General features: G+C 26.4%; 1 protein-coding gene across 1 annotated transcript; it reads right to left on the minus strand.

Annotated features, from left to right (window-relative positions):
• Positions 1-4,816: 4,816 nt before the first annotated feature.
• Positions 4,817-11,779, minus strand: LOC100166006 (reticulon-4-interacting protein 1, mitochondrial). The gene is made up of 10 exons (XM_001948779.4): positions 11,528-11,779; positions 11,292-11,389; positions 10,972-11,218; positions 10,129-10,274; positions 9,900-10,058; positions 9,042-9,343; positions 5,997-6,185; positions 5,755-5,920; positions 5,487-5,677; positions 4,817-5,414 (listed from the first exon to the last, which is right to left on the minus strand). The coding sequence occupies exons 2-10, from the start codon at positions 11,337-11,339 to the stop codon at positions 5,363-5,365; spliced, it is 1,500 nt and encodes a 499-aa protein (XP_001948814.1). The 5' UTR covers positions 11,340-11,389; positions 11,528-11,779; the 3' UTR covers positions 4,817-5,362.
• Between the last annotated feature and the right edge of the window lie 2,752 nt (positions 11,780-14,531).

A 14,531-nucleotide genomic window follows, 5' to 3' on the forward strand; every position in this document is an offset into this window, starting at 1 on the left:
CATTGCACGTATATTTGCACTGTTTACAGTTTTTCACCATGATTAAGTTAGCCGGTTGATTAAAATCGTTTTTGAGGAATCAACAAGGAAATGTTATATTGTCAGTACTTACTTTGATGACTTATTGACTTTGATGTTAAGTTCATAGTAAGATAACATCAAAATATATAAATGACACTGTCATTATTTTTAAAAAAAGAACCAAAAAATTAATTTTATATATAGGAATTATAAAATTAAATTGCGCAATTTATATTTGTACTGTATATATTTAAATGTCATAATTATAACCACCCTAAAAAATGTATAATTATGGCCATGTTAGTCATGCTATGCTTGTCTAGTGATGACTAATAAATCGGCCCATAGTGAATATAATTCGTATATACGCCACTGCGGCCGACCAAGCGGAATAGCCACTAATCAGTATAGTAAATCATATTTTTAGTTAAAGGTAAGATTATGAATAGGTAGATTCGTATAAGTATACAAAATAACTAATAAGTATACTGGTAATTGGTATGCTGCTGTCAGTATGTACCTGCTATAATTATTAAGATTCTGAGTGAAAGTGTGAAAATATAAAGGAATTTTTTGATGCAGTGTTTCGTTAAAATGTCTGTAACCTACACAATAACTTATAAGATTATCAATCAACGTACGATGTATTATATCTGCTTATTAAAAATGATGTTAATATTTTTTTAATATTATATATTATAATATTTACCAAGATGGTTCTACATTTGTTTATGTTTAAAAAAAAGATTTGATTTGTCTTTTTTTTCCTTATTTATTTTATAAATTGTTTAATTTAATCACCTTTTTTATTGGCCTATTGTGTGTCTATTGTAGTATTGTGTAAGCTCTATTATAATTGAGGCGCATAGAACCAAAACAGCTAGTGTTTTTATACATGACAGGTACATAATTGAAGTATTGATTATTTTTCAATATTTTTTTTCCCCCTAAAATCTACTCTAAGGAAAATAAACTTACTTTTAATATTTAATTTCTTGCCTTCTAAACTATCTATAAAGCACTAACCCAAATAACATTGGTTTAAGTGTTAAATGATTTAATGTGAGTTAGGTCACTCAAATTTTGAAAAATATTTAGGTGTATAGAGTTGTTTACTGACATTTTTAGTTTTCAATTATTTTAGGTTTTTTTTTCTATAAATATCAATAAAATTGTATTTGTTGGGTAAAAATCTTGAAAATTTAATAGAAGGCTCCAAATACATGTTTTCAAAGGCAGATGAAAAATATTAAAAATCTGTAGTCACAATTTTTTTTCTAAACATCTAAAGTTAAAATGTTTTAACTTTTTAGTTAACATTATTATGTGTTAAAAAGTTAATAAGTATTTAGTGTGTAAAGTATGTTTGTAATTTTAATTCCATTTATTTGAAAACAAAAGTATGGAATGATAGGTATATTATTTTCAGTCTTGGTCTATGATTGGGCGTAATTTTAATATTTTCCCCGGGCGTAAAAAATCTTAGTTCCGTCTCTGACATTGAGTATTGGTCGGTAATGGATTCGTGGATGCGGGGTTGAGAGTTCGATGCTCGAAGTCACTGCGGCGTATATATATTGTACCTATATTACGTGTTTTGATTGTTAAATTTAATACTTAGTATGCCTAATAAGAAATATTTTTTAGTTTAGTTCTACGTATAATATTGATGTGATTCGAACACTAATATGATATGAATTTGTTATCTATGATTTTTGAAGTAACGATTATCGTATGCTTTTAAATCCCTACATTTGTAGCAAGAGTACAAAATAATATAGTCAATTACCCAACCGAATGCAATTTAAGTTAATGAGCACTTATTATTATACTTTTCAAACGACTTGTTTTTTTATGTTTAAAACGATGGTGTACCTACATTTTTTTCCTGGAAACTATTATTTTAGAAGTTAGAGCCTCCCAAATTTTACGATTTAACGTTTATACGCATGCACGCAACACTGCTATAATGCGCCACGGAGAATCTCGAGATTTTTATATTAAAAGTTACAGGTCCATATGTATAGCCGTGGGGGGGGGGGGTGGGAATTGGAAAAAGTGGACTAATCAATATCAAGTAGACATAATAACGAATTCAAATCTGTTTTAAAAGTATTATCGCATTACTATGTCGATTAGTATGATGATAGTATTAATTCGTTAGGAACGTTTTTTCCAGGCTAGCCCCGCATCGTGTCATCAAAAACTTCGTTTTAAAATAAGCATTCAGTCAAAATGTTGTGTATTTACGGTCATTTGTTCTAGAGTTACACCAAAAACCAAAATCGAAATGGTCGAAAATTGATTTTAAATTCCCGTTTTTCGTTAATTTTTCTTTTGACTCTTTTACTTTTGACCCCCCAAAGTACCAACAAGATTCACTTTCCTATCAGAAAAGATCCTTTTGAAGAAAATCTAAGCATTTTTACTGTCTTAAAAGGTGGTAAGATACAAAAATAATAAAATATAAAAATATATACAAAAAAATAAAACAAACATCATTGTAAAATCAATAAGTACCTATCGGGTAATAGATTATTATTTATTGGAAAAGTATAATAATATAAACTAAGGCAACAACTAAAATATAAAATATAATTTCCAAATTTTACAGTATTGAAGAAAATTGGAAAAACGTTTACCGACATGAGGGTGCATCCTCGATTCAGTACCTGAGTGTTACTTTGTCCAAAACTTTCTTAAAATATAATTTGTCGAAATTAAGCTTGGTCGAAAAAATTGAAAATATTGTACAAGGCTCCTAAGTTTTTATAATAGCAGCTCAAAACTATTATATTTAGGGACGTTTATATTTTACAGATTTATAAAGTTCAAATTTTGACAAAATTCATCAAAATTAGAAAAATGTATAAAACGTTCAGTTTTTATAGCTAAGGAGTGAAAATTTAAAATAAGATTTCAATACATAGTTAATACAATAATACTGCAACCAAAAATATATAAGTTAGGTATCCACAGTAGAATTTTTTATATAGATATTAAAATTAAAATTTAGAGTTACCTACATTTCTAGGTAATTAGATTTTTAAACAAAGAATCACAATTTTAGTCATTTTGTTGTAATTTAAAATTATTATTCGTAGGAATTTAAACTTGTAAGAAGGTAGGTTACCTATATTATTATATTTTATACACAATATTTTCAAATGCAATTTTTTTTGGCAAAAGTGGCGTATTAGGGGTTCAAACCCTCATGAAATGTATTGTTGATACTGCATTTATTATAGCAAATTTGATCTCCTGAATTTACATACCTACTCAAATAAAGGAAAGTGTCTAACCAGTGTCTCATACATTTAAGACTATTTTAGACTTAAATAAAGAATATAGCTTATAAAAACGGCTACACTATTTATATATAACAAAATTATTCCACAACTATTAATAAATTAAACTAAATACATATTTCCATTGTAGTTTAGAAAAATAATAACAATTTTATGATTGTAAATATAAATCATTAAATTATTTTTTTTACATAGAAAATATTATTATAATTTTGATTTAGTTATCCACAAAAAAAAAAAAAAATGTTCGGAAAACACAATGAAATACAAAACCCATATTATACTATAAAATTATAAACATATTATTATTAAGTAGGTACTAGGTATTGTTGCCACCAACTGATAGACTACTGACTAGTATACAGTATTTCCTATTTACCTATATTCCTACACCTTTTTGTAAATCAACTAATACATAAAAATGTAAAATAAGAAAGTATCTTTGAAATTGTTTCAATTGTTGACGGTGGTGGTAGATAGGGTCATAGGGAGCCTCAGCCTATTCACGCTTGTATAATGTACCAGACATACTTAAGTAACAATTATAATGATAATTCAACAATTGTACCTATGAAGTATGAATACATCATTAGAAATTATGATAAATTGTGAAATGTTCTTTTTTGTTGTTTTTTCTGTACAATTAACACTAAGCCGCATTGTATTTTTCCAAGCAACATTAAATTTAGAAAAAAAAATTATTACAAAGTTAAAGTTAATTTTAAATAAAATAAATAAAATAATAATCTCCAGGCCACAACTACCTACTTTATTCACCACTAGAAAAACTTTGAAGTAAGTCTGTATCAACACACAACAGAGCAGTGTATTTTAGTAAACTATTTGATAATAATTTATAGAATTGTATATGTATAGTTATATTTATTTACATAGTATAGGTACAAGAACATTGTTCTTAAAAAGTTTAAGCAAAGCCTTAAATTTTAAATTTTGACATATTGTAATTATTATATTACTAGTATTTTACAATAAAATTATGAGATACCTACTCATATACATTACTAAATCCCAAAAATAATTATAAATTTAAAGAGGTACTTTGTCATTTAAATTTATTTTTATTAAATAGAATTAGGTATTTGATAGAAAAATATTATAAATAGAATTATAATTTATAAATTTACATAAATAGGTAGGTACCTAGTAAAAATTTTCAATTTTCTAAATTTCAAAAACCTGTTTCTTTCTAGTATTAGTACAGATTTTAATAAAATCTTTTAATTTAGAATAACTTCAGTTTTGTGTGAAGTAAAAGAGGTAATAGTGGTGAACTACTCCATTTATTTTTTACTTTCATAGTTGTATCATTAAAGTTGTTTATAGAAGTTTAATGCTATTTTTTCTCTGACAACAAGGCTTTGCTTAAACTATTATAAAATACATATTTTACATGCTATGTTAACAGTCTAAATAATTAGAAAGAAGATAATAATAACTAATTACATAATGAAGGTTATTTTTTTAAATAGGTATTCTTGAAATATTTTACTTCAGAAGTAAATACACAATTTTGTTACATAATTTATACAATACTTAATAATAATTAAAATATTTTTCAATTATTTTTTATTTTGAATTAAAACTAAGTATATTTAAATATCTATACTATATCTTATCTAAAAGTAACTTTGGGTGGCAACCCTTGATAGATTGGTTTATGTTGTCAGATTTACTTTCCAACAATTTGCATTTCGATCGGCTTGGCATTCATCTTAGCAAAACACACACTAAGGCGGTTATTGAAATAATCAAGTAACACTCCAGAGACCGTGAGCACTCCCTGAGGTAATACTTATGTGAGACAGATTACTTATATATCAATAATAGTTATAATAATAATAAAAAAAAATTATGATTTAAAATTCAAAAATATTAATTCTAATCATAAAAGGCATGTATTAAAATAATACAATAAATGTTTATCATTTTATTACATACACAATAATAAATATTCAACTTTCAAAAATTTCACACATTATTTGAAAAACTCTGACATAATTTAAATAGATTTGCTAAAATAGAATTCCTGAAGATCTGGGCATCAATGTGGGGCAATTTAAATTACTGAAAAAAATGTACATGGTTTAATGGTTATAGTTTATCATATTATACAAGCTTAAATATTTTTTGACTTACCTAAATTTCATTACTACTTTACCAATAGTTTGTCTGCTTTGTAAATGCTTAAATGCACGTTCCAATTCATGTTCCATAAAAGTTTTGTCCAACACTGGTCTGAGAACATAATCATTTGCCATGCTTGCAAGTTCGTTTAATATTGTAGAGTTAAATTCATAATGATCCCAACATTTGTTACCTTGAAACATCTGAAATGAGATTCAATTAATTATTTATAATTACAATAAATAAGCTTTTAAATGTTATTTCTAAAAGGTACACTCACATAAGCCAACCTTAACCATTGAATATAGAAAAATCCACGAACAAGACCAAATGAATCTGATGGTAAGCGGTGTGGTCCAATGGGGACTACTATACCACAAACATTACACAACTGTTTGCACAGACTATTTCTAAGTTCACCAGCTGTATTGAACACATAATCATACCTAAAAGTATGCATAAGTTATAAATTTTAATTTACGATGTAACATCTAAAGCAAAATACAACTCAATTTAACTTACCCACAGGGTGCAGTACTAAGTAATTGATCAATACTAACAGTTTCAGTTTCATAAGTGGTGTTGGCACCTAAGTATTTCATAAAATGACATACTCGGCTTGGACAAGCAACAGTAACATCTGCCTTTAAATAACAACATAGTTGGACAATTATTGAACCTGTTCCTGTATCTCCACAGTATATAATTATTCTGAAAAGAATTATTTATATTAACGCAAGTTTTTAAACAATGGATAAGCTGTGAATTGAATGCCTATAACATGCATGCACTCACTATTCTAGTACTTATACGGTGAAAACTGTATTGATTCCTATTTTAGTATTTCTAACAGTACATTAAAAATACGCTGCTTCACATTTATTTAATTTTTCAGAAATAGTTCTAAACACTACATATCTAGTAAAATTAAAAGCATAAGAAATAATAATGTTATTGGCTCGTAGATTTCACCAAACTTATTGGGGACTTAAATACGTATTGGTTCATAACAAGACTTACAATTAGAGTAATAACTAATCTCAAACCACATTTTCCAATAAATTATACATTGATGCCAAGGGCTTCAACTAGGAATTAAGTAAGATTTTCAAAGACAATTAGGACTGAAGAAGAGAGAAAATTACTGAAGGTAATTTGCCAGTAAGTGTGAGTCTGCAAAAAGAAGTTTTTCAATGTTGCCCAAGTAATTATTTTTATTGTTATAGTTATACAATTTTTAAATAATATGAATCAAAATTTTTTTTAAGTCCTGATTATTTTTATACTGTCACTAAAGTGTAGTCAGAATAAGATTAGTACAGAGTCGGCGACCAGTTTTCATCGGCGATGGTCAGATGCTATCCCGCCAATTAGACCAATGCATAATAACAAAGCCATGCCTATGCGTATAAGTGTTCAACACAGCTGCTCAATACTGATCTCATTCCAAATAGACTGTATTATAATAGCTAAATTGCCTAAGAGGACGCTACCCATGCATTTGTTGTCTCCGTCTTACACATGTACGGCATAGCAAATTTTCATAGTTTCAATAGTGTGCTAATAGTTTTGTTTTTAGAGTGAATGGATTTATTATAAAACTTTTATTTAAAAACATTATCTGTGCTTAAGCGTCGGAGATTCTTCAATATTTTAATATTCAAGCAAGATATGAGCATATGAAATATTACAAATTAAAATATTGAAAAATCGTCAAAGCTTAAACACAAATAATGTTCTTACCTAAAAGTTTAATAATAGGTAATTCACTCTAGTATCAAAACTAACAATATGAAACTAGTGAATGAAAATTTGTTATGTCATGCGTGTGTAAGACGGAGACAGCCTAATGCATGGGTAGTGTCCTCTAAAGAGAATGTCAGCGCACCATTAGTTTTCTTTTTCTCACCCATTGCTAATTTGGGCTCAGCAGAACCACCCTGTGTTATTACTTTTAATATTAGAGTGAATTTGCCTATCAATCTTTAAGCTAAGAACAAACTTTATAAATATTTTTAAATTGTAATAATTTACACCATCATATTTACATGATATAAAATATCATAAAATAGCTAACATAGGTAATGTACACAGGTAATGTTCTTAACTTAACATTTGACAATAGGTGAATTCACTCTAATATTAAAAGTAATAAGTAATAATATGAGATTGTTTCTACTAAACATAAATTTGCTATGTTGCACGTGGGAAAACAAATAGTGCTTTGACATCCTATTAAATTATTTATTAAATGAAAAGCACAGGTATGAAGTGTAATAAGTGAGAATGTAAAGGTTGAATGGTCATGTGCAGGGCTCAGAAGTTGTAGCAAATGTATATTTTTCTTGGTTCGTCCTAGAACATCCAAAGTAAGATACAAATATGTATCACACTTCTCTGATGTCATACACGAAATTTTATTTTGCTATTTTTTACATATTTACTGTTTTTATTGTTATTTTGCTAATTTAGGATTTATAGTGCTATTTTTAGGCATATTTTCTTAATATACATAATATATACCTACATATTATACAAAATATAGGAAATTATCACATTATGTTGAAAATAATGATTAATTTGGTTAGGAAATAAATAGATCTTATAAGTACACTTTTACAAACATATTTAAGTAATTTAATATATATTTTGTTAACGGTTTAAAATTCAACTAGTCCAGACAGTCCCTGATGTCTATGAGCCCAACAATTTTATAAAATTGTATAATTACATTAACCTTTTTAAAATAAATTTAATTTTTTCAATTTAAATGCATATTTTTTGATCTTTTGTGCTATTTACAGCGCATATTTTGGAGTTTTTAAGTGCATATTTAGGAGCTAAAAAGTAACATTTTTAGTGCTACAACTTCCGAGCCCTGGTCATGTGATATGTACATTATATTATTGAATTAAACAGAACATTATATTAATAATTTTACTGTAAAATTAAAATTATTTTTATTTAATACATTTTTTTTTTAATATATAATTACAATTAAGGGTGCCTGGTGCAGGTTTTTCAAATTTTCCGCAATTCTATACAATTTGAAAATTATATTTTAGGCGCCGCCTAAATTATTATATTTTTTCACTAATCTATTGCCCGATACCTATTTTTGTTGGAGGTTAATACAGTGTATTATATAGAAAAAAATGACTTCATATGAATGATTCTCTGGCCTTGTAGAATTGTCAGATTTCGATAAAAAATTTTTTTATCTGATAGAAGATTTCTTACAGGCCGCAACTCCGATTTATTATTTTATTTCCAATAATCGTTTAATATAATTTGTAAAAAAAAACCTTAAAATTGTATAATTTTTAAATATTTATTATATTAGCATTAAAAACATTTTACTATATTAGCTATTATAAATTAATTTTTGTTTTATGTTATTTGTTAATATTAATAAACATAAAATGTGTTAAAACTACACTGTACCACGACTATCAGTGAACAAAAATATAGTATACTGTATTAATATAATATATTATGCATTTATGCATAGTTGTATAGGTGTTCACATTTTAAATATTTTTAATTATTTAAAAAATATAATGTTACTTTTTGTCTACAGCAGTCAGTGGATTCAAATTAGCTGTTTGAAATACAGCCAACCATGCCAACGACCCTGAGTATGGAAGTGTTGCTGCTTGTTCATGGGTTAATGAACGTGGCTTATGTCCAACATATTTATCAGGTACAACTATGGTTTCACATAATGTACCACAAGGGGACCACGGTGGCAGTGATACCCAAACTTCATCATTAATGTTTATGTCACGTCGTACTTCTGATCCTAAGTCAATAACAACTCCTGAACAATCTCTGCCCAATACAATTGGAAATTCTCGGTGCATTGATTTCTATACACAAATAAACAATAATAATCTTAATATTTCTAATCATTAGTCACACATCAAGGTTTGTTATACCTATATATATATATATTATGTATATCTTTCTTACAAACGGAATAATATAGAAAATTTCCATAAAGATGTGTTCTAACTTGTAAAATATTGCAAAATAATTTTAAAGCTAAAACTCTTATTACAATAATTTAACAATTTTTTTGAGGATGTTTGGTAGTTTCCCGGCCTTCTCATTATATTAAATTTGTTGCACACATAAATTGCTATGAATGTCTTCAAGATATATTATATTATTTTTTAATAACTTCAAATTAGAGTTAAATAGTTTTAGAAAAAAGGCTTCAAGATGCAGTTGAAAATGTTATTTGTGTATGTTATAAATAATTATAATAGTAGTCATTTTAATATCACCTTTTTCACGGATTTTCATAAACTTGCTTATGATATTCTTAATAAAATACAGAGATAGAAAACAATTGTATGGTATTCTCTTATCAAATGAACACAGTTGAAAATATGATATAAATCTACTAATTTCCATACTTACATGTAATGTATGTTTAATTAAAAATTTTCTTATAAATGATCCATAACCAGATGCCACTAAAATATCCATTGGGTCTAATGCAGCGGCCCTGACCATTATCATAACTTGATTAGATTCAGTGATTTTTGGTGTCACAACATCTTCTAATAATGTTATGCTCTAATGATATACATAGGTATGATACATGATTTTAAACATTTTAACATAATAATAAGGAACTAGAAATTACTTCAGTTCCATTATAACTGGTTGCTGATGCTGCTTTCATATGTGTTACTGTGATGGCAGATGGCTTTATATTTATACCAATCAAAAATCCAACTCCACTGCCAACGAACAAACCGGCAAAACCAATATAAACATGACTTCGATTGACTAAAAAAGTAAAAATTGTATGTATAATGTGTAAGTATGGTGAGTATATCAACTAAATCATAAATTAAAAATGCATCAAAATTTCTTATTGTTATAATCCATTATTGGCTATGGCATTTGATTACATCAATTAAATAAATAATTAGGATGTAGATACCTATATTTTTTAGGATAAGTTAGATTAAACATACTCATTTAAAAATATTGAGTCATTGTAAATTAATAGAAGATAATAAAAAAAAAAAAATTGTATAAGTGAGTTACGACTATATTCATTGGGGCAGTTGAATTATGTATTTTTCATTTTCGCTATAGTTGAATTAATAACTATTATTACTATAACAGTGCATTACATATTTTCAAAGGAACTAATACATTTGAGGTATTTAATTAGTTAATTTAGGTACCTCTATTATAATATATTTTCATTATTGAAAGTATTGTTTCATTAAAAAATACAATTAATTTTTATTTTTATTTGTTATTAACTTATAATATATATTTGTAAATACTATAAAATAATATATTGTTTACATAAAATATTTATGTTGACTTAGTATGTCATTCAAATATTGTAACATAATCAATTTAAATTTGGATTAAGAAACTATTATTTTAAAGAATAAAAAGTTGGTACATCTAATTCAATAATATTATGGTTAAATTCAAACGTAGAAATAATATATAATTAACTTACAACTATTGCCTGTTAAGTAGATTATTTTTGATTGTAGGGCATCAACAACAACACTAAAGTCGTATTGTTGAAGTGAATACTTGGTTTGCAACCATGCTTCTATGAACTGTTCCCACCCTAAGTGTATACCTTCATGTATATTTTGTATAGATCTGGAATTCCATGTTTCCAGTACCAATTGGTGCATTTGATCCGACCAGCGATCAAATGCAATTGTTCCATTTTCTAGTGCTGTTGTCATCAAAACCTGAACAAATCATAAAAAAATGATTATTTCGAAAGCCAATGCATATAAATATATATAAAAGATAGGTATGCACCTTGAATGTTTCAAATCCATTGCATAAGTCGGTTATAGTTTTCCCCATTAGATAATCTTGAATTACTGTTATCTTTTGGTTGACTCTAATATCATAAACTTAGATATTTATGTTTGAAGCAATTCAATGAACCATCATGAAAAACGCATTAAATGATTTAGAAAAAAATGTTTAATGAGGATATCAACATTTTGACACACCCAAAAAGTAAATATATTTAATATTATTTTACTCACCTTGTAGATTTACGTAAGTAAAAATGAATAGTCCAGCTATTATATGTTATCATGACTAAACTATTGGATTTATCTAGAGGAGTATCTATTGTGCTTTGTCTACCGTTTTTAAAATTTAGGAAAGAGAGTTCAAATTATGTACAACATACTTGATATAATTTTACAATTCGCGAGTGTTTTAACTCGCATGCTAATGCTAACAAAATATAACACAACTAAAATCTTGACTATAGTGTTATCGTTACCGAGTGCCGAGTGGAAGACAATCAGATGATAAGTGTTATCGGTGTAAAAAAATTATGATAATCAAATTAGCCTTTTTTTTTGGAAATTGATTTTACAAAATATGTTTATGGACTCTTTAAATATTATAATACATTAATTGATTTTGTCTTGAGATTTTTTCACCATAATGATATTATTATTGTATAATATATTATAATATTATAAAGGTGTAAAACTGTAAGCAAAATTTTTCATGCAACTGCTCACAGCTGATATACTATAAGGTAGGGAGGTATATAATAGCATTGATTAAATATAGGTAAAGATATGTCGTACATTCTACATTAATTTTTACCTATGAGTTGTTGGTAAGTGTGCAACACAAAAGTCAAAAGTCATAACTCATAACTTCATATTATAAAGAAGTAAAATTGTATTAAACATATGTCTACATCTTAGAATCAATTAAGCAGTACCTTCAGTGTAGGTACACTAATCATAAAAAGGTGCAAACCTATTTAGTATTTCGATACAAACATTTTCATATGGCTTATGACTAAAGTACCTCTGTAAGTGGAGGTTTTAAGTCTTAAGTAGGTACCTACTTAGTACTATTATCTATGTATATTATGTTATACTGCTATTATAGGCTATATTGGCCCAGATACCAACAAGGCTACAAAGCTGGTTGATACAATTTGTTGGCTCAGATTTACATGCATTATGCACTATTGCACTAAAAAATCAAAAAATAACCGCATTATACACCAAATATGCCAGAACAAATATGTTTTAAAAAAATAAAATAAAATTTTAATTTTAAATGATTTTGTAATTTTGAGTAACCCTTATCTGCTTTTAAAAAAATACTAAAAATAACAAAATCCCATTAAATGTTATTATATTTAGCACTTAACATACCTACTTACTCTACTCTTGTCCATTATAAATTGGATTCAAGTACCTAGGTATCAAGTATTCAACTGTTTGAAACTGTACTTACCTTAAGTACTACCGGCGTAACAATTATTGTAGTAGGTTAGGTATATAGTACTTATAGTATTCCTTTTACAATATTATTTGCTTATCATAATTAGTAATAAGTTAATAATATATTTTATATAGGTAGTTTTAGATCAATTTTACGGTATTAGCCATTGCCAATTTATAAGTAGCTACCTACCTAGGTAGGTATGTAATTTTTCACTGAATTCATTAGATATTACAACAATTAATAATTACTGTTATAATATAAATACCTACCTATTATATTATTAGTATTTCTATTGTTTTTTTAGATTATGAGCGTAACGAATGAATAATGTATTGTATTTACGATGATGTGTATTTTTTTTGTCAATCATCGACATTTGGGGTAGTTAAGATTCTCTGATTTCCAACAACAGCATCTTTTCTGATAGGAAAGTCAAACTACCTGAAGTTATTCTGATTTCTGAAGTCGAAATGGAAAATTCTCAATAGTTTTCAAAAGCGTCGGGAAAAACTAACTAATAAAATGAAGGTAAAATGGGGAATTTTACGCATACCTAACTAATTTGAAAAAAATCATTTTTATTTTTTTGCTGTAACTCAAAAACTAATAACCGTGGGGCGTAGACACTTGAAATTTTCACCAAATATTCATATAATAAATTTCATTCCGAAAATTTGGAAATTATTTTTCAATTAGAAATTCCTGTTTTTCTTTTCATAGTGAACATTAAAAAAATTTAATAAAAGATTCTCAGTTTTACTACCTCTAAAAAAATAAAGTTAACTGGAATGTAACATTAATTTTTTATGATCATTTGAATTTAAAATATTTACAAAATTTGATATTTAGCAGTAAATTAATGAATTCCAATTAATCGATTTTGATATTTTATTGTAATTCAAAAACTAATAACCGTAGAGACTTGAAGTTTTCATAAAATAATTATATTAACATTTCCCATACATGGTTAAATTTACAACATTGTTTTAAATTCTTTAAATTATTGTTGATAAAAATTGTTTCACTTGAAAAGTAGAAGATTCCCAATAGTGTTCAAAACTAGTTTTCAAAAAAATCGATTTTGTTTATTAGTGTAATTCTTAAAAAATAACCGAATACTTATAAATGAAATTTAAACTGAATATTTATACTACGGAATTCTATGCACCCTATCATTTTCAAAATATATTTTTGAGCTATTTATAGGCTTATGAAAATTTGGAGTTAAAATTAGGTTTTTTTTAAAAATTATTATCGATAAAAAATTTTCCTGTTGATTAAAATACTTTAAAATTTAATACAACGTTCCTCAATATTTTGTTGTTAGTAGAAATAAAAAAATAAGGTAAATCCACAATAAGTTTCTTTGAGCGTCTAAAGTTGAAATTTTGACTTAATAAAAATCATGAAAATTGGCAAATTATTTTATGTAAGAAATTCATAAAATTTTTCTATTTAAATCTAAGCTTTTAAAATGTAGTATAGGATTCCTCTTATGTATACCTACATTAAAAAAAAAAAGTTTACCGAAAAGTCAAATAAATTTTTGAAGCTGGGCTTGGATATTTACCTGTAAATTCAAAAATTCTCATACAACGATTTTTTTATTTTATCGATATTTAAAAACTAAATCATGGGTAGGTACTTGAAATTTTTATCAAATGTTGATTTTATAATTTTCTATACTTACATGATAATATTTTCGAAAAATGTCCACTTGTTATGAGTTATTTATAGACATTTGAAATTTGAATTTTTTTTAGTTTTTTATTCTATACTGGGTGA

This window comes from Acyrthosiphon pisum, chromosome X (assembly GCF_005508785.2).
Source record: "Acyrthosiphon pisum isolate AL4f chromosome X, pea_aphid_22Mar2018_4r6ur, whole genome shotgun sequence".
In the NCBI taxonomy this organism is placed as follows: Eukaryota; Metazoa; Arthropoda; class Insecta; order Hemiptera; family Aphididae; genus Acyrthosiphon; species Acyrthosiphon pisum.